The sequence below is a fragment of the Tenrec ecaudatus genome, chromosome 17, assembly GCF_050624435.1.
Source record: "Tenrec ecaudatus isolate mTenEca1 chromosome 17, mTenEca1.hap1, whole genome shotgun sequence".
NCBI lineage: Eukaryota > Metazoa > Chordata > Mammalia > Afrosoricida > Tenrecidae > Tenrec > Tenrec ecaudatus.
Genome location: NC_134546.1, coordinates 29,628,068 through 29,654,245, shown reverse-complemented (window position 1 = coordinate 29,654,245; position 26,178 = coordinate 29,628,068). Strand labels below are relative to the sequence as shown.

At 44.6% G+C, this 26,178-nt stretch overlaps 1 protein-coding gene and 1 long non-coding RNA gene across 2 annotated transcripts in view; one reads left to right on the top strand and one right to left on the bottom strand.

Moving 5' to 3' along the window:
* The window catches only part of RMDN2 (regulator of microtubule dynamics 2), an 80,078-nt gene extending 58,591 nt beyond the window's left edge, over window positions 1-21,487 (bottom strand). Inside the window, exons 1-2 of the mRNA XM_075535622.1 lie at window positions 21,225-21,487; window positions 15,659-16,129 (exon numbers count right to left, since the gene is read on the bottom strand). Of these exons, the coding sequence (XP_075391737.1) occupies window positions 15,659-16,113 (455 nt within the window). The 5' untranslated portion in view covers window positions 16,114-16,129; window positions 21,225-21,487. The remainder of the gene's footprint in view (window positions 1-15,658; window positions 16,130-21,224) is intronic.
* LOC142430610 (uncharacterized) overlaps window positions 21,118-26,178 on the top strand; it is an 88,349-nt gene continuing 83,288 nt past the window's right edge. The window contains exon 1 of the long non-coding RNA XR_012780639.1: window positions 21,118-21,664. This is a non-coding gene — a long non-coding RNA (uncharacterized LOC142430610). The remainder of the gene's footprint in view (window positions 21,665-26,178) is intronic.

The following is a 26,178-nucleotide window of genomic DNA, read 5'->3' as shown; positions in this document are numbered from 1 at the left end:
AGCACTGTGGTAACAGGAAATGATACTTAGTCTCGGGGCAGAGTAAACCCTTTGGTTTCGAGTGTCATAAAGGTTTGTGGAAGAGTTTAAATTGTTGAAGCTCAACTGAGAATCAAAGTTCACTCGACTTTGCTGCTGATAGAGGGAAGGATGGCCGTTCCTAAAGTTTGAACATAAAGAATGTTTTCTTCCAAAGAAAGACAGGCGAGGAGATGCATTTGGTTGGTTCAGTAAACTATGACTTCTTTTCGATGAGCTGACTCTATGTGTTTCCAGAGGGTGAATGGCTAAATATCCAGGAGGAGCATTGGATTGAGAAACAGAAGCGGCTCTATGGTGTTGGAGATCAGTGAGAACTTGCTCTTCAATCGAATGTAGGTGGAATTGCTGGTCCCCGTTGCAGCAGCTAGAGCAAGAAAAATGGGAAGTGAGGCAAAAGAAAGTGTCTGCCTTCCCCAAATGGAAACAGTAGGACCTAAGGAAAACATGGCAGCGGAAGCTGGTGATCAGAGAGGTATACCCCAAAGAGTTTCTAAGTCTAAACTATCACCTCTGTATATTCAACCCGCACCCGCCCAGCTCCTCAAACCTTGGGATGTACATTGAAAGATTCCGAGAGGCAGGTAGAAAGTAAGATCAGGAGAATCCTATCAAAAGTCACTAGGACTAGAAAAATCCCCTGAAACAAAATATGGAATTCCCCCTTTTGAAAATAATAGATGGAGTAATGCCCTATGGACTACATGCATTCTAAAAATCTTTAGCCATGCATGAACTAAAATGCCTGTGGCGAGAATATTTCCAAGAAGATAATCCAGCTAGCCAGTTCTTGTGGGAAAGTAAAGGAAGCATAAAGCTCGGTTCATGGATATTTGCAATGTCCTTTACCCCATGAAACATGCGGATGGGTGGTGGGGCTGTTTGTTTCTGAAAGGCCTACCTGAAGCATTTGCCCATAATGATATTAATACAAAGTAAATCTCTCCCTTCCCTTGTAGGCCATCATCCTGGAGTCCTGAAATGCCCTGTGTAGGTGGGACAAGCCAGAAGACTGAATGCTGAAGCTGTTCATGGAATTAACATGGCAGTAGGGCGGAACCTGATGAAAGCAGACTCTAGAATCCGATGACATCAACGGTGAATAAGATTGTTCTGTGACTCATCGTTCTGAAAGGTTGCGACTTGAGCGGCTATGGGATGCTTATTCTACTGTCACTATGTTTGAAATACCAGCCAACAACAGAAGGCCAGGGAACTACAGGATGAGGGCGACAACACCCACACCACTGACACAACTCTCTGTGTCACCAGCTGCCCACTAAATCACAATCCTGACTCGTTCTTTGTTCACTGGAATGCTCTGTCCCTTCAGGTCTTTGGACCCCCAGTGCCATGCAAGGACAACTGCCACGGACTTTGACCAGAAGTGAAAGTGAAAACGGGAGAGGAAACAGGAGGAAATGACATTGTCTCCACAGTGAATGATCTTCAGTCACCGGGGTAGTAAAGGGTGCTACCTGCTTGTTTGGGCCAAGTGTACGATGAAGGCGGTCTGGTGGATCCTTGTTTATGGTCCTTCGGAACAATTTACACCCATCTAAAGGCAGAATCAATCATTATTAGGGGGAAATCATGCCCCTCGGCCCTTTCAACCCCATTTAGAACATTGAGCCCCATATGGGTACATGTGTGTATGCAGACATTTATGACATAAAGCAACCCCCCCCAATACTTTTGTTATTAACCTTTGAGATCCTAAACCTATGCACTACCATCATTTCCTATTGTTCTTTTCCCACCTTTCTACTCTGGGAAACCTTGCAACAAATTCTTTCAGAGATCTTGTGATTCTTAGCTTCTGTTGAGCCCACTTGGCAAGGTTGTCTGCACCTACTGCTCATTTCCTGACTATAGTGTCTTCTTAAGGACCACTAGGGCCGTGTCTGATCACATATATGCCAGTGGTCCCATAAAGTTTTGTGGGTTTTTTTGTATTTTCAAGGGAAAGCAGCTCCCCTTACATCTACTATTTTGAAAGACCCCAAACCCAGACCCTTGTAGTATTGGTCCAGGGATGAGATACAGCCAGGTGAGGCAGCGGACATGGCTGAGGGTTTGGGCTCTCAGGTCTCTCCAGCAGGCAAGCTGAGTAGCAGGTAATGCTGTTCTGCTCCCGCTCTGCTGGCTTTCTTCCCCATGCCACCCCCAGCTGCCCTGGAAGCCACCGCTGCTCTAGCCTCCAGAACCTGCGATTTCATGGGCCATTTTGTGGATATTAAACAACCCATCTTACCTTGCTTTCTGACATTTACATTAGCGACAATAGTAAAAAATTTGCAACTATAATTTTTGCATATTACATGGTTTCCTGTCGGCATTCAGCTCCTGGCCTACAGGGCCACTAAGTCTGTCAGGCTCACAGCATGGGCAGCCAGCTCTCCAGAAAACCTCTGGCCAGTTCCATGCCCACCGCTGGGGTCATTTTTGAAGTTCTTCACACAAGAGAATGGATTTTTAAGAGATCTCTTCTGAGAAGGCCCCCACTGGTGCCAGAGGGACCCAGGAGCAAGCAGAGGCAGGGGGAGTGGATACTGCTATCCCCCTCGAAGCATGCTGGAACGACAAACTCGTGCAGGGGAAACAGGCTGGTTTGGCAGTTTGCGGTCTGGGGGCAGTAGAAGGCACAGCGGCTCTCTCTCTCAGAGTTCAGGCTACTAAATCCCTCATCTGAAAAGTCATTCGTCTCTAGTCTCTCAATTTCGGATTTCGAGTCTTTGCTGGCCCAAGGCATGGTAGCAGATGGATGGAGGTATGGGGAGAAAGGGCTGTATGGGGCAAACAAACCCCCCTGACAATCTTGAGCCCAGCGCAGCTGGTTGCCTGAGTAGCAGAGCTGCCAACTGTACCTCTAGTCCAGGTCTAGTATAGCTCTGGCCCTGATGGCCAGGCCTGGGCTTTCAGAACACAGTGGTGCTGGGACCACAGCAGTTCTCAGGGGCTGGGCTCCCTCCACACAGACTGTTGATCGGGTCTGGGGAAGCCATCCAGGTCAGTAAGTGAGGAATGGGTGTGGACCATTGCTCAGTGCTGTGCCGCCTTCAGGACCACGGCAGTGCTTCAGTGCACATTTGTGACACTGGTGTGAAAGCATCTTGCTGACAGTGTCCTCATTTTTTGCTGACCCTTCATTTGACCAGCCATGACATCTAGTTGTTAGTCTTTCTTGACGTTATGCTCAAAGTAAGTGAGCCCAAGCCTCAGTCACCGAGCTTCCGAGGAAAATTCTGGGGGTAAATCTTATTGTAAGATTAGTTTGCTTGTCCTCTGGCAGGCCATGATCTGTTTGACCATCTTTGCACAGTCTAAAGGTACCCATTCTTCTGTCTTCCTTTTAGTCAATTCTTGCCAAACCAGGGTCATTTATGATTTGATTGTACCCCACGCACATGTCTTATGGATGCTGGCAGAAGAGATGAGACGACTGGGTCAGAGGCTGAGAATATTATTGTCATCTGTGGTACGGAAAGCAGCATAATCATCAGCATCTTTTCAGTGGTTCTCCTTGGCCACCAGTACCATGGGGGCAAGAAGACAGTCCAGGAGACAGTTCAGGAAAGGGCAACTGAACTTTGGGGGATCTTTCACTTTTATAGAGAGCACTAAACTAGTCTTTTGCCCCCGAGGGAAACTCTTGCCCCGTTGTTTAAGTTTTCTTTTCACAGCGCTGAGGAAAGGCCCTGATAAAGGGTGGTCGGAGCCTTGTCTTCATGGCCATCCCTAGAGAGTCATGTGAGCACATCAGAGAACCATCTTTCCCTACAGTGATCTATGACGTCTTTCCCCCGCCTTCCTTGTGAAATGGTGGTTGTTGTCTCCAAGTCACAATAAGATCTGCGATTGTCTTTTCTAAAAGAGCTTCTCTTACAAACGGCAGCAACAAAATATGTAACTTTTCCCCCAGGAATCTTAGAGGTGTCTGCCCACTGAGCAGCCCAAAGGAGATGTGGGTCAAGACTTGAACTCAATCATGCCAATTATTTCTGCCCAAAGGAGGGCATTTTAAAAAGTTGGATCACTCCCCCACTTGAGGCAAATATATGGTCATCCATCTAGAAAAGGAGTTTGTGTGTGTGGGCAAAAGGGATCAGGATGTGGATCTGTGCACTAGGTAAGATGCAGAAACAGCACATAAGGGACAGATTACACAAACCCAACAGCTTGGAAGCTGTTCATAAAACAATGGAAACAACGTGTATTTTTGGCCACCAAGGACAAATGTCTCCCAGCAGTATTATTGTTCTAAGTTGCAATTCCGTGGATTTCTAGAAACATCAGTGACATATTTTCTTATCTACCCTCTCAACATCCTCTGACTTTTCCTCTCTATGAAGCCCACTCTGAAAACCCCCACACTTAGATCAATTCAACCCTCTTACTACTCCACTTCCATACATGAAATGCCAAGCACTGTTGAAAAAGCACTCAACAGTACTGACTTGAAACCAGAATTGAACCCCAACTGGGGCAAATGTCTTCAGGGTAATCCACATCTATGTTTCCAGTCAACTTCCTCTTCCTCTCCCACAACTGCTCTCTCGAGCTATCTTCATTCACACACGCACATATTTAATGAACCTCGATAAAGTGCCAGGCACTGTGATGAGCACTGGGGGCATCACAGTGAACACAAGAGAACAGACAACAGAATACAGAGGTTCAAGTCCAAAGACGTGGAAATAGACGCTGGGAAGGGAGGTGGAATGAGGAAGGAAGGAATCAGGGCTTACGTACCCTTTGCTTGAATACCTTGCCTGACATTGCCCTTCACTCTGGCAGATGATCCACAGTCTCACATCCCAGCAAAAACTAGGGTTACGAAGAAGGGACTTCTTTAACCTTTGTCTCCTGCATTCACAAAGGTATTTAACAGAATCTAAAAGCCAAGTCATGGTATGCTCAAACGCCTCATATGCGTGTAAAAGTTGACCACCGAGTAAGGAGAACCAAGGAAGAATGAATACATTTGAATTAGGGTGCTGGCAAAGAAGACTGAAGTGCCACCGATTGGTAGAAGAACAAACAAACCTGTCCCGGCAGGAGTTCAGCCAGAATGCTCCTAGCGGCCAGGATGGTGCAACTTTGTCTCACATACTTTGAAGATGTCAGGAGACACCAGTCCTGGAGAAGGACATCATGCTTGGTAAGGTAGCAGGGAGGCAAAGAAGATGAAGGCCCTCAAGGAGCTGGATCGATGCCGTGGGTACAACAACGGACTCCAACACAGGACCAAGTGTGATGATGGCACTGGTCGGAACCAACTCTACACCAATTCACACCAGCACAACTCCATCCAGAACACTTACTGTGCTCGTGTAGAACCCGAGCATAAACCTGGAGGGAATCATTCCACCAGCACAGAGGAACACTAAATGAACTAAAATCCGAAAAGGTGGGTGTCAGAGTTGGGTCCTTTCCCCATAGGTATTCAATCTGTACGCTATACAAATAACCAGAGCCGCTGGAGTACAGGAAGAAGAATGCGGCACCAGGCTTGGAGGAAGGCTCAGTAACTACCTGCAATATGCAGATGACACAACTGTGCTCGCCGAAAGTAGACTTGAAGCAATTACTGATAACGATCAAGGACAGCAGCCTTCACTGTAAATTACAACTAAACGTAAAGCATACAGAAGTCTCTCTCCATCTGATAGCGAGGCTGCTGTGGTGACGCCATCCAAGGATGACAAGCAGAAGGATGCTGGGAAGTCGGCCAAGAAAGACGAAGACCCAGTGAACACATCTGGGGGCAAAGGTCAAGAAGAAGTGGTCCAAAGGACAAGAAGAAGTGGTTTGGGGCAAGCTCAATAGCATGGTCTTCTTTGACAAAGCCACACCTGACAAGCTCTGTAAAGAAGTTCCCAAGTGTAAGCTTATCACCCCAGCTGTCATCTCTGAGAGACTGAAGAGTCACAGGTCCCTGGCCAGGGCCGCCCTCCAGGAGCTGCTTAGGAAAGGAGTTATCAACTGGTTTCAGAACACAGAGCTCAGGAACACCACGGGCGGAGACTTCCCAGAGGCTGGTGGAGATCCAGCAGCAGGTCCAATCAAGGGCATATTGTCAACAATACAATTATACTAAACAAAAAAAGAAGAAGAAAAAAGTTTTCACAACTGGGCCAATAATCAACTTCATGATAAACAGAGGAAAGGTAGAAGTTGTCAAGGATTTAATTTCACTTGGATTCACAATCAATGCTCATGGAAGCATAATGAATCAAATGACATATTATGATGGGTAAACCTGCTAAAAAGACTTTTTTAAAGTATTAAAGAGTTAAGCCCATTGAGGCCGAAGGGGCACCTGACAAGGCAGGGTATTTTCATATGCATGTGAGCATAAGCAAGTTGAACGAGGAAGAAGGGAGACTGCAGAAGAACCAATGGCTTTGACCGACAGCATTGGCAAAGACTATTGCGAATGCCACGGACTGCCAGAAGAACAAATAACTTTGTCTTGGTAGAAGTAAAGAGAAAAGTCACTTTGAGGTCTAAGGTGCACGTGACCCAGGCCATGGTACTTTCAGATGCCTCATATTCACGTGAAAGGTAGGCATTGAATAAGGAAGACCAAAGACACAGTTTATGCACTGGAACTATCATGTTGGCAAAAAATATGGCAAGTCCCACAGACTGTCAACAGAACCAACAGATCTGTCTTGGAAGGTGTCCAACCAGAATGCTCCTTAGAGGCAAGGATGGGGACACTTTGGCTGGCGTAGTTTGAGCATGTTATCCGGAGGGACCGGACCCCAGGGAAGAACATCATGCTGTGAAAGCGGAGGGGCAGTGAAAAAGAGCAAGGCCCTCGACAAGATGGGACAACACAGCGGCTGCCACCAGGGCTCAAACGGAAGAAGAATGGTGAAGATGGCCCAGCACCACGTGGTGTTTCCTTCTGCTGCCCAAAGGTCGCCACAAGGCAGAACCGCTGACTTCATGGCACCTGACAGAAACAACATGCGTCGAACCAACTCTGAGACTTCGAACAACAAACAAAACACCAACACTTTCATTAAATGAAAAAAATCACAACTTAATAATCATGCAGTGCTATGATTCCTTAATGGTAAGACACGTCTTGATTTAGAAGATGTAAAAATGTGTGTGTGTGTGTGTGTGTGTGTGTGTGTGTTGGGAAGGGAGGGGGTGCTTGCCACTGAATCAATGATATAGCATATGCCTGTAACTTCGTTGGCTTGCTTAGCCTTTGAGGAGAGGTTGTGGGACCACCTGTCCCTCTCTGGCTTCAGCAGGGAGAGGAGAGCCCACCATCACATCCGTCAATGACTGCCAGCTACACAGCAGAGGGCAGACATGCAAACATGTCTTCCTCATTCACTCTCTTCCGACACCACCATTTCTCCCACAGCGCACTGCTTTGTTGGGTTCAGTAATTTATTTCATGCCCACCCAGAACTCACAGACAATGCCCACACTTGGGAGATTGATTGGGGAAGTGTACAGGTTCTGATCCACTGGCTAGGGTCAGAGAACACCAAGTGTACATTCTTTGGTCCACAGCACCCCAGTTCAGAGCCAGCAGCTGCACATCTCTCTGGTCTTCAGTCACTCAGCCCATGGTCCTTATTCCGAGGACCAGGAAGCCTGCCCCTTGCTCTGCCTCACCGCCTCAGAGTGTCTGGTCTCCATACTGCAGCCTCTGCTGTCTGAAGCCTCCACCACTACACACTCCGCTGGTGGCTATTCACTCTTGATGTTCCTGGGATCCTCTCCCCCTGTTTGTGAGATGGCTTTCTTCTCGCCAGGGGAATGGTATAACTGACAATTAGGGGAACACCTTAATTTACGCAGTCCCACCCAGTCAGTTGGTGGAATTACAGAGGCGGGGATAGAAGAGTCACTAGTAAGAAATTTCACTTTACCACAGGCATAAAAGCATATGCATGTGGAATCGACATTTTATACTTGGGGACTCACAAGCCCCAGTGGCATAGTGGTTAGGCTGCCAACCACAAGGTTCGCAGTTCAAACCAACCACCGCAGGAGCAAGACTTGGCTTTCCATTCTCGTAAAGAGTTACAGTCTTGGAAACTCACAGAGCAGTTGTACTCTGTCCTACAGGGTTGCCACGAGAAATTACTTAATGGCACCGAGTGGTGCACGCGTGTTTTTTGATGGAGCTGCAATTGTATACTGCGTTCTCACCTTGAGAGGAAGTCTGAATTCACAACTATTTCATATCCACCTTGGCCTTATCCCTTTCCCCCGTAGCTCCCATGACAGGGCACTGTACGGCATGTTTTACTATCTTAAATGTCGTAAGGGGAGAAGCAGTGTAACAGTGACCACTTATATAGACTGCCCGTTACGAGTGAGTTACCTAAGCTCTCCTGCGTATCGTTTCCTGATCGATAAATGAGGGCGATTGTATTACCTATCCTGCAGAGTTAACGTGCGGATTAAATGAGGCAATACACGGGAGTGCAGTAACTTACTTCATCTGACTCTATCTCCCACAAAATGACAGGCAGGAATATGCAGGCTGCGTGTACTTTCTCTTGTCCTAATGGGCTTTGATAGGAGGAGATGCTGGTAGGATTACATGACTCAGTGGTGGCTGTGAACAGTCACTCTCGTACTTTATAACAGTTTTATAATTGTGATTATAAAAACTTCGAACTCTAACGCGAGGACTGGTCAAATTTGCCATTCTGCTAGGTTTAAAATGAGCCACCCCTCAGGATCAAAACTGGGGGGTCTCACTATAATCAAGAAATTAGACCAGGAGTGGAGCCTTCGAACATAAGATCCCTCCTTGACCCATGGGATCGAGTTGTGGCAACAGCGACGGGGCGGCATCAGCGGAGGCAGCAGCACCAAGAGCACCAGGCAGAATGGTGGCTTCCTGGCCTTTCGAGTGATTAAAGCTGAGTGCCTTTGGGCAGGAGGGTTGCTTGCAGGGTTGGGCACCTTCGGGCACTTAATTGGGAAGCTAAATTTGCTGATCTCAAAGAGCTAGAACTGAGTGCCCTTGGGATGAGGCTATCATGAAGTGGAGTCCCGTTTGGGCAATCTTCAAAGGCACTAAAGGAGCTTTTAACATTGCCAAACCAGGCAGAGGTCAAGGAGCCTGGCAACTGAAAGACTGAGACCCAGAGAGGTGTATGCCCTCGGGCATGGCTAAGAAGTAGATATTCTTATTGTAAGAACTAGATCCTGAGCATTTCTGATCTGGAACTGTAACCTGCCACATTTCTGAGTAAACCACATGTGTGAGTGTGGTGTGTGAGTTCGATGTGGCCACTGCAATAAATCACCAGGCGCAACAGAGAAGGGAGTGTCATGGGAGAGACGTCTGGTCTCAGGATTGGTAAGAAGGTTGGAGCGTGGAGGCATGTCGGACCTCTGTCTCTACAAGGGCTGATGTTCAGTTTGATTTTCCTTCCTCCTTGTGAACTCAGGGGAGGTCAGAGTGCACCTCCGTGCTGCCGTGACACATATAGACATTGAGGGCAGGATCTGGAGGGGTGGGAGCATATTGATGAAACCATAATTGCAGTCACAAACTCGGTTGCTTACTGAATTTTCTTGTATAGTTATCTATTCCTTCTGTAATCTAAGTATTTTCGTGGTGCTCAGCTATCTCACCTCCAAAACCCAGCTCACTGCCGTGGACTCAATTCTGACTCATAGTGACCTAGGCCACACAATTCCTTTGTGTTCTTACCAGTAGATGGATGAATGTTGTACAAGTCGACTTTTGAAAAGGGGAACAAGAAACAAGATCATTCAGAGAAGCTTCTGCAGACAATGGTCTCCCAGCTGGAGGCAATGGCCCCTCGGATGTAAGTCAGTGGCGCAGCACATAGGGAAGGCTATATAATAAGCATTTGTTTAAAACATGGATGAATCTATAGACTTGTTCTTCCTGTTGTAAGAACCCACCAATTATAATATTCATATATTTTATGGTAATGAGAACAGCGACTGCATTATAAAGTAGGAAGAAGATCAGGTAACGGAGAGAAGGACTTCACCTATAGAAACCTTTGCCAAGTCAGAGCCACTTACTTGAGGGGGGTGCCGGGGGAGGATCTACATCAGTAGGCCCCATGGTACCAGATCCCGGAGGTTATACAGGTTCCCAAGGGTTGCAAGCAACTTTCTTTTCCTTCCCTGCTATGTTACCCCAGCCCCCGGGGTGCTCTGCTGCGAAAGAGGTCGCACTGGCTTCACTGGTTATTTCCTGCACGTCCCTTTTGTTGGCTTGTTTCCCCTTGTGTGTTTGTTTTTAAATGAAGAGATCTAGTGGCAAATAGACACCGGAAAGATAAGCCAATCTTTGTGTTTCTCTCACTGTCATCCTGCCAGTGCTGACTCATCACGACTCCCTGTGGGTTTCCAAGACTGTAAAGATTTACAGGAGGAGAAAGCCCTGTCTTTCTCCTGCAGAGCTGGGGCGGTTTTGAACTGCCAACCATTTGGATCTCAGTCCAACGGGTAACCACAACACCATGGAAATGCAAATAGAAATAACGATGAATTGTCACTTCATCTCCTCATGGCTGAAATGTGAAAGTCTGACAATAGAAATATCAATGTAGGCAAACAAGAAATCATATGCACCACGTAGAGGTGGATCGGTCCAAATACGTTAAAGAATAATCCAGCAAAACATAACAATACTAAATTGAGTCCTTAACCCAGCAATTCCTCCATTTTTAAGTCAATACCTTCAGGAAATTCTTTTAAAAGATTCTTTCTTGTGCTTTATGGGGAACATTTACAGAGTAAATTACTTTCCCATTTGACAGCTTGCACATAAACTGTTCCAGAACGTTGGTTCTATTTCTTCTAGCATCCCAGCGCTCTCCCCATTTCTGCCCTGTGTGTCCCATTTCTTTTCTTCTGGGTTTTCTCTCCTGTCTTCCCTTCCTATCTTTGCTTGTGGGGAAACGTTGTCCATTTGATCTCTTATGAGGACCTCATTTCTCATAGGTGTTAGTTTGGTTTTTAGGTCCGACTGTTATTCCCTGGAACTGATGATCTCTGGGGATGGCTTTAGTTTCAGGTAGGAAGGGTATCTTAGGGCACAATCTCTGTCAGACTAGGACATGCAGTCTTTTTTGTGAATTTGACGGTCTGTTCTCCATTCTTCTGCTGCTCTATCCAGGGCCTTCTGTTGTGATCCCAATTGGGACAGCTGGCAGCGGTAGCTGGTTCCTATCAACTCCTTTTGGTCTCTGAATCAGGTAGGCGGTCGGTACTTTAATTATGAAGCAAACAAAACAAAATACCTATTTCCCCCAAAGTAAGACATCCTCTCAAAATAAGACCTACTTACAGTTTTGCCTCTCCCTGAAATATAAGGCACCCCCCAAAAAATAAGACCCCCCCGAAAATAAGGTCTCGCAAAGCTACCATGACTCTTGACTCTGGACCGTAGCGGCAGGTGCCATGGCACAGCTCACTGTTGGCCTCAGCGCAGCCAGAGCAGACAGGAAGAGTGAGGTCTCTTTCAATAAAATAATGAACAATAAATGTGTACCGTATTCTTCTTCATGGAAAAATAAGACATCCCCTGAAAATAAGACCTAGGGCATTTTGGGAGCAAAAATTAATATAAGACTCTGTCTTATTTTTGGAAAAACAGGGCACTTGCTGCCATTGAGTCGATTCCAACTCATAGCAACCTCGGAGCCAGGGTAGAACTGCCCCTGTGAGTTGCTGAGACTGTAACTCTTTATGGGAGTAGAGAGCCTCGTTTCTCAACGGAGTATCTGTGGATCCTGCAAGGAGCAGTGGTAAATATGGCCCACAAGATTTGCTACCTTGACTCTGGCTTTCTCCTCGCTCCTTTGCTCTGGATGGGAAGGAAGTAGCAGCTGTCATTTAGATGGCCACTCAAAAACATACAAGGTGTCAGACACTACTCACCAGTGTAGGATGTAGAACACTGACTATGAGTTACGATGTGCCAATTGATATCCCCTGAGTCTACAGTCCTTCATCTTTGAGCTTAGGAACGTTGTCTCATTAGGTGCGCGGTTAGGTCTGAGAAGTTTCCATGACTGTACTCCTTGTACTCTCTGTTGTTTATATTAATATGTATGAAATGTCTACAACTGTGTATACAGAAATATCCACATCCATACTTGTATCACCAGGTGGGTCTGCTTCCTTACACCCTCCCAAACCTCTTGAGCATATCTACCTACCTATGCATCCATTTATCAATTGTGTTTGTTAATATAGTCGTGGAAGGAGTGTCTGTGTTACAGGAATCACTACAGTTGTCCATTTTTGCGTACCTCTCAGGGTCTTCCTTTGCCTTGGTCGTCCTGTGCCCATATCCCACTTTTAGTGTATCATCTTTCTCTTTGCCATATTTAAATATCTTCTCTCCAGTTAGTAATTTCCCCATCCTTCTCCCTTCCCCAGTAAGCATCAACCATTTCCCCCCCCCCCCTGTGTGTGTAAACCTTTTGCTTTTCTTACATTTTATAATAGTGGTGTCATTTAATATTTGTCCTTTGGTGATTGAGTTATTTCAGTTTGTTTGTCTGTTCTGCTGTTGATGGACATGTAGGGAATTTCCATCTTCTTGCTGTTGTGAACAATACTGCAATTGATATGGGTATTCAGAGGTCTATTGGTGTCATGGCTCTGATTTCTTTAGGACAGCTACCTAGGAGTGGGATTGCTGGATCGGATGGTATTTCTGTTTCCATAGTGGTTGTTACCATTTGCATTCCCACCAGCCGTGGATTAGAGTTCCAAACTCCCCACAACCTCAACAACATTTCTTAGTTTGTGTTACTTTGATGAATGTCATTCTTGTTAGAGTAAGGTGGGATCTTATTGTAGTTTTGTTTGATAACTTTCTAATGGCTAATGAAGTAGCCCTGGTGGTGCAGTGAGGTAAATGTTGGCCCACAAACGATGAGGTCAGTGGTTCGAACTCACCATCCACCCTACCAGAGAGAGATGAGACTATCAGGTACAAGAAAGATTTACAGCCTCTGAAATCCTAAGAAACAGTTTTACTCTGTCCTATAGGATCACTGAGTTGGAATTGACCAGGTGGTCCTGGTGGTGTTGGAATAGTTCACTATCAGGATCATTTCATCATGTGTTTATTAGCTGCTTGAGTATCTTGCCTGATGAAGTGTTTGTTTATATCAACTTTGCAATTGGATAATTTGTCTTTTTGTTGTGGCCATGAAGTTGCTTTGTTTTGTCTTTGAGAAATCTGTATCTGGTCTAGTATCTACTGATAGTGTCCTGTGATCTAGTCTCAGGTTGTTTTCTAATATTTTTTAAATCTTTCTGTCAGAAGGACTTCCTTAATATTTCTTGTAAGGTGGAAGTATTTTTTTAATAAATATCCTCAAGTTGTTTATCTGGAAATGCCTTAATTCTGTCATTTTATTTGAGATACATTTTGCTGGACATAATCTCATTGGGTAGCAATTTTCTATTAAAGTTTTACACATAGCATTCCACTGGTCTTCTTGCTTGTGTTATTTCTGCCACATAATCAGAGATTAGTTTTATTGGTTGTACTTTTCATCTTTCCTGAGCGCTCTCCTGATTCCTGGGAGCACTCCTTGTTTTGTCTCTATATGGCTTTACTGTGGAGACTCAGCTGGCCAGGCACTGGTGACGGGTATTTCTCCATGTCCACTCTTTGTGTGCAATCTCTCCTTCAACTTGGCACTCAACCCAACTCAAGCCTGGCCTTTAATACTCAGGGTTACAAAGCTGTCATCCATTCCCAATGCACGTGCTTTCTCAGGCGTTATTGTAGAAGGGATGTTACAAAGCATCTGACTATACCTCCATCATCTTAGACTGCCTCTCCCTTCAGGAAATTCTTACACATGTACTTTAGAAATTATGAAGAAAAAGTGCAATAAAGGATTACTTATATGAGAAAAAATAATTTAAACATGATATTTATGGTCATTCAATAAACACAGCATAGCAAATAAAAAGAATGAAGTATATTTACATTTATGAACATGGGAAAAATTTCCAAAGCACATCTAGTGCAAAAAGCAGGTTGGAAATGTCATGTATTATATAATATCACCTGTGCACATTTCAAAAAAAGGGGGCATTTATGTATTGTTTATATGAACATGCGCAAGTAGAAAAAAACCAAAAAATTCCAAGAGAAGAATGCATACTAACTTGAGGATAACGGTTCCAGGAGAAGAGCGGACCTTCAAGTATACATGTAAAGTTTATTAATGAGCAAAAATCTAAAACAACATTTTGTTGTTGTTACAAATCTAGACTACTGAAGCACTAAGGAATATAGAATTTCCACATACCGTATATCTAAGTCTATATTTACCTCAAAGACTTAACAAGCAAAAGTTCATCATGAAAACGGATTTGACAAGAGGAAACACTATTACAATAAAAATTAAAACATAAAGGAGCAAAAAGAAAGGTCTATATTTTGACTCATGAAAATAAAAGTTAAGGGAACATTTTTTGAGCCAAAGCTCAAATAACTGACTCTGTCTTCAGTCTCCCTCCCATCACCATCCTTCATTATTTATAAGTGATGTTGTCGAAGGTAATGGGCATTAGGCCTTGTAAGTATGCTGGTGTTCTCTCGGGGGTAGACTTAGGGGATTTCCTTTTCATTTCAAATAAACAATATAATGTTCTATTTTGCTCAAGGGTATCCTATGAACATAAAACCATCAGGGAAATACCTTAGGTCAAGAATAAAAGAAAAAGAAGGCCCATGGAGTTATTAAACAATCGTACATAGTGTGTAGTTTGGAAACACACTTATTCTCAGAGATTTCAAGCTGCGTTGACTCATTGTGGTTAGCCGCGGTGGAATCAGACCTTGACTCACAGTCACCCCATGGGCTACAGAGAAGTGTCCCATTGGGTGTTTTCAGCAGTAATCGGTATAGAAACAAATCACCGGGTTTGAAACGCCTCTAGGGCTTCTTTGTTTATTTACCTATTTTATTCTGCAAAAACATCAAGTACAATGACTGCATTCATTGAAAAGTCGTGGGGCTTTCCCCACCCAGAAAAGCATAGCCTTTATGCTGTTGGTGGAGGACGTCACTGGATTAGTCCATGCCAGGGGGACCCTGAACCAGTCACATACTCTTCAAGCCTGCCTGTCCAATTCAGTGGACATCAACTCATGAGGTTATTTAAATTTAGACTTGCTAAACTATTCAGTGCCCCGTCCCCACTAGCCACAGATGGCTTGGAAGGCACACATGTCGATCTTTCCACCATCACAGAAAGTTCCATTAAACAGAACTGGTCTAGAGAGGTCTTACATGGGAGGGTCTCACAATGGCCACAAATATAGGTTACATATTTTTAACCAAGAATGACTGTCTTCTCGGTACTCACCTGATGCTACCTGGTCCTGGTTATGTTATTTATATTGCTTTGTCAATACGGTGTAAATAAACTACCTTAAACACTGACCGATATCAAATACAGGTTGAATTATAATCTAACTCCAAGCTATCATTCATTTTTACTCGTGATGATAGTCAACTATATGACTCATAAAATACTGACTTAGCAGCGATCATGTAATCAGCCCTGAGTTCCACACAGGAAACATCTGAGGCAAACTTACCCTCCTTCACTCTCGGCTTCCTCCGAACTATTGCTCCTGGCTGCTGCACTTGCACCTGTGGCGACTCTTCTCTTTCTAGCTCGATGCTGTGGACTCGCCCTGTGAACAGCCACCTTCCCCCCAAGTTCACTTCGAACGCATTCTTCCAGATTTGAAATAGCTTCTCTAAGCAATCTTATTTCCTCTTTGAGTTCTTCCAGATTTATTACTAATTCATTCAACTTCTCCAGGGTCTGACACTGACTTCCTTGGAGGACGACTGCTGTGCCATGGCCATTACATAGCTCATCTTGTGATGTCATTGAATCCGAGAGACTGTCCAGCGAAAGTAGTTTAGATAAGTTCACTGCTATCCTGGGTTTACGGATTTTGTGGTACCACAAAAGAAGCAAGCTGATACCAGTAGTCCCCACCACGATGCCAAGAATCAGTCCTTTGTTTACGGAGTGAGGCATTTCTTGATTTTTGTTTCTAAAATGTAAAACATAAAATGTAAGTCTTAGCCCAAGAAAAATAGCAGTGCTCTTTCACTCAACAAAAGCAAGTCTACGTCAACAACAAGCACTCAACAAATGATACATGAAAATGAGCAAGTCCTTCTAGAAGCTATGTGAATCTGCATTATGACTTTTAGGATATCATTGAAGTCTAATATACAGTAGTGTCTGTCTTAATTCAAAATTTGTACTCCACTTTATTGGAAATTTACCCATTACAGTTTATCTTAAAAGGGTTTAATAGCGAAGGAAGTGTTACAAATTCATGAGAAAATGATCTAAGAATCCAAATTATTCTGAACAACCTGAACCTTTAATACTATATCAAATCATTGTGTTGATTGTCCTCCTCTGGCATTTAAATTAGGCCAAGGAGGGGTACATTCTTAGAAACTAGTTCATGTTAAAACTCAAATTTATAGTAATGAAACATTTTCTTACAGTCTAGGGTTTGGAAAAGTACAAGTATACTACTTTGTAATCTACTCCATCTCTGTCATGTGATATGGAAGGCAGAAATGCTGAGCGGTATGCAAGTTCATTCCTTTTCTTCGCACCCAGATTTCCTCTGCTCTCTCTATTCTATTTATGTCTGCAGCCTCAATATTTTTCTTGTCTTTCAATAGACTATTTATCCTCGCTTCATCCGGCTGACTTTGGACCTCTGCACTCACCAGCCGGTGCCCCCTGCTGTCTCTGCTTTGTCACCCAGCTTCCTGCTTTTCTAACAGGAGGAGGTTGACTTGAACTAGGCTTACTTATTTCTACAATGGTCTATGCCATTTCTTGAAATAAACCTCTTTCTATATACAACACATTAAAGTGTCACTGGTTTTCCTTCTCCAGGAAACCTAACTTAACAAACTTGTCAAATATTTCACTTTACATAGATCCACAATCAGAGCCAATAGAAGCAAGAAATATGGGATTGGCAAGTCTGCTACCAAACACCTGTGAAGTGTTAGAAAGCAAAGATGTCACTTTGAGGACTGAGGAACACTTGACCCAAGCCCAAGGAGCCCTGTGGCACTTTGGGTTAAACATTGGGCTGCTAACCTAAAAGCAGGCAGTTCAAACCCACCAGTCACTCCCTTGGGAAAAGAGAAGGTTGTCTGCTCCTAGAGACCATTACAGTTTGACCAAGCCTACAGAGCAGTTCTACTCCGTCCTGTCTGTCCATTTGCTAGGAGTTAGAATCCACTCACTGGTAGCGTGTAGGACCCAAACCCTGATATTTTCAATGACTTCACCTACATGTGAAAGCTGGACAATGAATAAGGAAGATCAAAGACGAATGGATGCCTTTGAATTATGGTACAGGAGGATAAAATGAAAATATATGAAGAATGAAAATACTAGAAGATAAAGACTTGAAGGTAAACAAGCAGCCATCTAGCTCAGAAGCAACAAAGCCCACATGGAAGAAGCACACCAGCCTGTGAGATCATGACGTGTTCAAGAGATCAGGTATCAGGCATCATCAGAACAAAAAATCTTATCATAGTGAATGAGGGGGAGTGCAGAGTAGAGACTCAAAGCCCATTTGTAGGCCACTGGACATCCTCTTATAGAAGGGTCTCGGGGAGGAGATGAGTCAGTTAGGGTGCGATATACCAATGATGAAAAATAGAACTTTCCTCTAGGTCCTAAATGCTTCCTCCCTTCCCCCCTCCCCACTATTATGATCCAAATTCTACCTTGCAAATCTGGCTAGACCAGAGGATGTACACTGGTACAGATAGGAATTGGAAACACACGGAATCCAGGATGGATAATCCCTTCAGGACCAGTGGTGTGAGTGGCGATACTAGGAGGGTGGGTTGGAAAGGGGGAAATAATTGCAAGGATCTACATGTGACCTCCTTCCTGTGGGACGGACACCAAAAAATGCGTGGAGGACGTCAGACAAGGCAAGATATGACCAAATAATAATTTATAAATTATCAAGGGTTCATGAGGGAGAAGGGAATCGGGATGGAGCGCGGGGGGAAAAAAATGAGGACCTGATGCCAGGGGCTTAAGTGGAGAGCAAATGTTTTGAGGATGATGAGGGCAAGGAATGTACAAATCTGCTTTACACAATTGATGTAGGTATGAATTGTGATAAGAGTTGTATGAGCCCTTAATAAAACGATTAAAAAAAAGAAAAAGACTTAAGATTTCTGCCTCAGGCCATGAGAGAGAGTTACAATTCTGGACAGTTGCTCTGAGACTAGACACTCAACAGCACAGCACTGAGATTCCCAAGAAAGGGAAACGAGTGAGGAAAAAGATAATTAATCCCTTTAATCTCTCCAGTTTCCCAACTGAGGATAATTTCTAGGTTACGGAACATGGAGGAGATGGTGAAGCAAAGCTGGCAGGATCCTTGCATTCAAGAGACAAAGACCCAAGTCCAGAGGGGCCAGAGCATTTAAAGTTTGCAGAGCACCCAAGATGGATGACGGCACTATGTGGGAAAAAGCGCCATACGTTTGCAGAATACCTTCGATATTTGATTGAAGACACGTCTGTCTATGCAAGTAGTAAACTTCATCTGGCCAAAGAACAACGGACAAGAAAAAAGCAATCAGGAGAGCCTGAGTGGCAGTGCAGTTAGGCACTCAGCTGCTAATCGGAAAGTCAGTGAAGGAATTTCAGGATGTCCAGATATCAGAAAGAACGACGTCTTGAATCTTAAAGGCTTCTTTTCAAATAGCCATCTAAGAGAGGTGTCAACTAAGTTCATGTGGAAGAAGCACAGCCACATGTGGGATCCAAGGACTGATATATAAATTTAAATTTCATCAGAGCTGAAATTGTGAACACTTGGTTTGCAGAAGGCTCTGGAGGATAGTGGAAACCCAAAATCCATTTGCCGGGTCCACACATGGATTCAGCCTTCAATGAACCTCATAGCTGAGGGATGTGAATAGCCGCGTCATCAGACAGGGCACTGTAAAGTCAATAATGGCAGACATAATTAGGTCAACATGTAATATCTTATTATTTATTCTTCCATTTTAAAGCTGTTTTGGTTTAAAAAAAAGTGAAGTGGTAATATACAAGGATTAAGCCCCTGGTGAATCTCCTCTGACCATGGACCAGGAATGAGAATAGTCTTGCTATCATGCAGAATGCACTGGAAAGTGGCTCACTGCAGATGCAGTGAGGCTGTTTAGTACCCTATCATTTTGTCACCCTTAGTTTTTAATGTGTTCTTCTTTCTTTTCAATTGAGGTTTTTATCTTTTTTTTACTTTGTTATTCTTGGTACTTTCAAACAATATGTTTTTCTGTATGTGAAATCCAGGATAGGTAAATCTATAGAGACAGTAACTGGATTAATGGGGGTAAGCCAGGGGTAATTGGGCAGAAATGGGGAGCGAGTAACGACGAGTACAAGAATGAAGAAAATGTTCTAAAATTGATTGTGGTGATGATTGTTCAATTCTTGATGGGATTGAAATACTGAACTGTACATGTAAATCATGTGTCAATAAAAGTGTTGGGGAAAAAACCCCAAACGCTTGCCTGCCTAGCCTATAGTTTAACGTCAATTGTATTGTTATACAAATCATTTATACTTTAGTTATCAAATTAGTAGCACATACACTTGAGTACCAAAAAGGAGCCCTGTGGATCAATGGTTAAAGATCGCAGCAGGAGAAATCCTTCACAAGAGAAAGATGGCGGCTTCCAGGAAGATTTCAGCCTCCAGAACTGTGTGGGGCGTTCTGTCCAATCAAGGTGCTGACTCCACAGCAGTGGGTTTTAGTAACCAAGCAGTTAGGAATCTTACCGACTGACTCTTTTAATCCTTTTTTACAGGTGCCTAAGTTTTATTTCTTGGCCGCACAGCGGTTACGAGTTGGGCTGCCAACAAGTGGGATGGCATTTGAAACCGCCCGAAACTCCGGGGGAGAAACGTCAGACTTTCTACTGGCTACAGTTACAGTCTCGGAAACCCACAGGGGCCCTGCCCTGTCCTATAAGGTCGCTTTGAGCCAGAATTGACTCAGTAGCAGTGGGTTTGTTTAATAAAAATAATAGGCATCTGAATATAAATCACCAGCACCTGGAATTCAGACTACATACATAATGATATATAATAACAAAATGATCAGACCCTAAATAAAGTGCCATAGTAAAATTCCATTATCAAAATTTCATGAAAAAAGATTCAGGAAACATTTTTTCGTCTTATTTTTTTAGATATGGAAATTATACTTTACAGGATGAATTATAATGCTCTTAGCATGTATCTAGCATATAATCATTTAAAATTCATCAGCAGACCTGGGGGGTGGGGCGGGACATAAAACACAATGATAAACATGGGAACATTAAGACTTTGTAAGGGTAAAGAGGCATTATGGAGTGTGAGTTAGAGGTCCTAGCTTCCCAAAGAAATTGCCCAGAGACCTTGAACCAGTGATCAGATTTCCCACGGATTGCCGAGCGCTCCACTGAGCGATCACATTTCCCACAGCGACCTGGATAATCCGATACTTTCTAAGGGAATTCGGTACTCCTTTCAGGTGCGTTTTATATTTTAAAACCTCTCCTTAACGAAGGGTGTTTGATGTTTGAGTTTTCTTCCTGTTGCCCTGGTCTTAACCGGAGGGTTAAAATAGGCAGGGAAGCCTAGAGTGAAAACCCAAACACCCAGTTCCGCGTTAAGCAATGGGCAGGTGTCTCCTGCAGAAACGCCCCGCGAGGCGCGCGGCCGGCCCGCGGAGGTGATGCATTCCCGGCCCCCGCGGCCCGGCACCCCCGGGGAGCCCAGGCCGGAGCAGCCCCAGGGAGCAGCCGCGGGGACGCCCGCCATCCCCGCGGATCCGCTGCCCGTGCGGCCCGAGCGACGCGCTGCCCCGCTAGGCGGCGGCGGAAATACGTCACGGCTCCGGGCCAGACGCTGAGCGACCCGGAAGCGCCACCGGAAGTGTTCCCGCCCCCGCCGGAAGTGGCGCCGTCCCCCGCCCGCCCTTCCTAGCCGCCGGGTCCCCAGCTCGTCTCGCCGCCCTCTCCCCTCCTCGGGGCGCCCCTGGGGCGGCCGCGCCGCCTCGTCTGCCGTCGGGGACGACGTACCTGCGGCCGGGCAGCCTGGCGGATGGTGGAGAGCGGCGGGCAGGCGGGCAGCGCGGGTGCCGAGTCCGGCGCCGCGGCCGCCGCGTTCTGACCCCGAGAGCAGAGGTGCCGGGGGAGGAGCCCGCGGCTCCCGCCTCCTCCCGCGGGGGGTGCTGCTGACCCAGGACGGGCGCCCTGCGCACCCTTCACAAAAGGAGCCACCTGGACCCTGCCGGGCGCCTTCGCCAGGTCCTGCCATTGTCGCTCGGACGCCACGTCCCCTGGAGGCCTGTATTCTCGCCTGGCCTCGGCGCTCGCGGGGACTCACTCTCCCCACCTCGCCTTCCCTTCCTTAAGTGAAGGAACACCCTCCTTTTGTCCTCCCATTTGTTCCCCATCCAGGATCCTGTTTTCTGCAGCCGCTTCATAAATAGCAGATTATCCATCAGAAGTGATTCCATGTGAGTTGGGTCTTGGGTTTTGTGTTGAGTTGCTTTCACGTCAAAACCACTGTCTTTTCAACATGCCCAACATTCAGAATTTCACCCAGCTTCACTTATTGTAGGATAACGCAATTCCACCACGCAATCTCTTAGACATGACGTTCCCCTTTCTGTGTTGAACCCTAGTGGGTTGTAACCTGGTGGGTTACAGCAGTTGAAACCCCTCAGTCTCTCCTGGAGAGAAAGATGAAACCCACAGGGGCAGCTCTCTGTGTGCATGTGGTCGCAATGAATCAGAATTGACATGATGGCAATGTTTTTTTGAGTTTGGCTTTGTCATTGTGCATGACTTTTAAAATAGGCTGGCATCGAGCTTGAATTCCATGCCCAAGAAACGGAATAGAATTTTAAAAGGACACATCTAGTGATAACACGTGCTCTATCGAAGAAAAAAAAATCAAGGCTAGTCTTGCAATCCCTCAAACACAATTTACTGACAGATGCAGGAATCCTATAGAGTCTTCAGAACCTAAGACGCTTTTTGAAGTTCAAGCAGGCATACATAAGGCGAGCCAGGGTCGTTTTATTACGGGGAAGTTACATACACAGATTTCAAGCAAGTAGATTCTTCTACGGAGCTCCCCTTGCTCTCATTTTATTATGGTTTACAAAAATCAGCTGTTGCAATAGGTTTCTTTTTTTAAAGGTTTTGGATCCCACAGAAATGTTAGCGTTCAGTAATCTTTATAAGAAACCTCAAAGCACCTTGAACTGTAGATAGTCAAAGGAAGAGCCGCTGAGCTGTTCTCTGTAGCGCACAGCCAGCACATGGCCACAGAACTGAAACACACACAGCTGTTTTGGCGCGGATTCCAACTCATGTGTCAGAGTATAACTGCGCCCCACAGGGTGTTCAATAGCTGATTTTTCAGAAGCAGATCACCACCCCCTTCTTTTGATAGGCCCCAGGGTATACTTTGAACCACCTGGTGGCCTCTTGAGCAAGAAGAAAACCAACCAACCAAACCCACTGCCTGCAGTTGACGCAGACTCAGAGAGCCTGTTGGGTCGGGTAGAACTGCCCCTATGTTTTTCAAAGACTAATGGTAGTAGAAAGTCCCATCTATCTCCTGCAGAGGCTGGAAATGCTGACCATGCAGACTACAGGCCAGCGTATAACTACTATGCCATCCATGTGTGTGGCAAAGTAAAGTATGGACTGGGATCAGGTGCTACCTACTCCTGACTAGGAGAATGGCAGATGTCGGTCAGTACTGATTTATTCTTCATGTGTAGATAGAGGGAAAATATCTGGGATCACCTTGTAGTCCTATTCAAAAACCTGTAGCCCTGACTGTTCTCCAATACCTTTAATTCTGTACTGCAGTCAGTGAAAATGATCTGAGAAATAGAGACTCAAGAGACGGTGATAGCCATTGACCAAGTTAAAATGCCAAACCACCCAGTTTGAAACAGTCCATTTGCCAGGCACTGTTGAAGGGATGACTGAAAAGAAGAATTACACAACTAGGAGTGTGAAATCTTAAAGGAATTCCCAGGGGAAGAAAATCAAAGGACATCAACCAAAAACATTACAAATTTGTTAGTCATAATCCTAGGAGAGCCTTACAATCATCTCCCATGAATGGCCATCGGGCCCTTCACAATTGTTCCCCGCTTCTTTTCTAGCATCCCCCACTCTGCTTGATGTCATCTGATACTTCAGCTATAAGCTCTCCATAAGCCAATCATTTTACAATTTCTACTTCCTTATGCTATCCTCAGTGCCCAGAAAGCCCTGCTTTTTTATTAAAAAAAAATACAATTGCCCCTAATAAATTATTTTTAAAAAAAGATAAAATTAAAAAAATAATAATAAATAAAAAAATGAAAGACAGGAAGATAAAAAAAAATACAATTTCTCCTCGCAGATCTAGGTCACTGTGCTTCCCTTGCTGTTAGCGCTGTAAAGAGATAAAAGCTTGTTGCTTTGATTGGTATCTCTTGAGTGACTTAAGGATTGTGAGCATTCCTTCAGGTGTTTGTTCACCACCCGACTCACTCTCTTCTTTGGTGGAATATCTCCTTATGTCCTCTGCCCATTTCTTAGTTGGAGTGTTAGTTGTTGAGGGATTGAAGTTGTCTATAATTCTTTAAAAAATTAGTCCCCTTTATGTAGATGTACAAATTCTCAACAAAAAATCTGGCCAAGAGAACCCAACACACATCAAAATAATAATAATACAATAATTCATCATGGTCAAATGAGATTCATACCTGGGATGCAAGGATGGCACAGCATTAGAAAAATACTCAATGCCATAAACAAGACAAACAGTAAGAACCATAGGATCCTAGATGCAGAAAAGGCATTGGACAATATCCAGCACCATTTCTTAGAAGAACTCTCAATAAAATAGGAATAGCAAGGAAATTCCTCAACATGGGTGGGCTCCTCCTTGTGGCTCTTTAGAGGAGGAAGCGCTTACCACACGGGGGAGGTGGGGGTTTCCTTGGCCTTTACCACTAGGGTAACCACAGGGCATAAAATGACGGTGTCCATCATCTTCAGCTTTAGGAATAGAGTTTGTGAGCAAAAGAAAAAAGAAGTCTAAGGTGAACTTAATTGATATTTTTTGACAACATCCCTTAAACTCACTACCATAGAGTCAATTCTGACTCCTAGCCACCCTTAAAGGGCAGGTAGCGCTGCCCCGGCGGTTTTCTGAGATGAAATCATGGGAGTAGAAAGCCCCATCTTTCCCCGGAGATGGCTGACCTTCAACCACCCAACTCTTAACCGACTGTGCCACCAGGGCTCCTTACTGAATCCCTACAACATAAGCTGTTCTCTCTCTCTCTCTCTCTCTCTCTCTCTCTCTCTCTCTCTCTCTCTCTCTCTCACACACACACACACACACACACACACACACATACGAGATTCTCAACAGATGACAAAATCTGAGCTTTTAAAGGCAGGAGGGATGCTTTCTTTGGAAAGACAAAGATTATTAAGTATTTCCATAGTATAAAGGATTCACACAGTAAATTGCTGATCAGTTCAATACTAGGAAATGCTTCTAAAGCATTTCTGCACTGATTAACTCAAAGAATTGTTAGAAAGTCATCTAAATGAGAAAGTATCTACTACTTCACACAGAGTCAAATGATCAAAATAGAGCCACCTCATTAAGATACAGCATCCTTTTTTGAAGCATTCTACTGTTTTTAAGAAAAATTAAGTTTTCCTTCAATGAAGAATTCATCCTCAGAAGCCACATGCAGTTCCTTGCCCAGCTGAAACTAACGGCACTCAGGGCTTACCGGTAGATTTGCTGTGAGACTTCAAGGTAGGAGGGCAATTGTAATGCTCTGAGCTTTGCTAGTGAGCTTGGATGCCCTCTCTCTGAAGCGGAACGCAGCAGATTCAGAGTCCAGCCATTTTGCTCCTCCCTCCTGCATTCTTTCTTTATCCCCAGAGAAAGGTTCAGGGACATCTTTGACACAAGCTAGGTTCACTTTACAAGCCCAAGGTCAGTTTTACTATTTGGTGGCAGATTAAAAATAAAGTTGATTCTCCATCAGCCAGCCAAATATTGTTACTGTTTGTGTATGAGAAAATTAGTTGAAATAATTGAGTGGCTTTAAGTCTGTTAATAAGTAGAACAAATGATTCCCTTTGGATCTGGGTAATCTATCGTGTGTGGGGGATGTGTTGCTGGGAAAAGAGGTTTGCAGTTTTCCAGACTCACTGTCCTTGACCAAGACAAAAACCAAACAAACCTATATTTTCCCCTTAAGAACAGATCTCTTTCAAGAAATTGTTCCACAGGCAGAGCCTCTTGATATGAAATGAATCTATAGCGAAGATCCACTCCCCTATACCACAGCAAAGACATGTTAATTAGCCAACCAATGTTGTCTTTTTTCTCTTTCCATTTTGTAAACCTTTCGTCCCCATCCTTATGATGAAGGCTTGGATCTGGGCTTCTTTCAAAGAACTGAATCTAGAAAAGGATAAAGAGTGAAATCCATCACCACAAGGATTTTAAGAGAAAGCCTCTCTCATAAAGCAATCTACCAACCCATTTGTATTGTGCAATAAGGAAGGCTTGGTTCTTTAGAACCAGGAGCATACTGACCGTGAAATACAGTCTACAAAACGTGGCAAGTTTCCGGAACCAGCCCATAAAATCCCTCATACTCTATGTGATAATGCACTGGAGGGCTTTCAGCTGAGTTCTGAAGAAGCCTGACAACAGGAAGTCATCCATTTGTTACCATGGCCTTCCTTGCTTCCACTGACAAAGAGAAAGACAGTGGATTTGTCCCTGCCAGCTGCTGCAGCTGATAACAGCCCAGGGGAGCCCCAGCCTCCAGCAGTGGCATCAGCTTAGCTGCTGGTGAGAATCCCTCCTCTTACCAGCCACAGTGTGTGCCAGCTTCCCAACAAGAGAAGAACCACCCTTCCAACTCAGGGCTCTTTTGACTTGCTCACATACGGCAAAACACCCTTCGACTCGCCTGGAAAA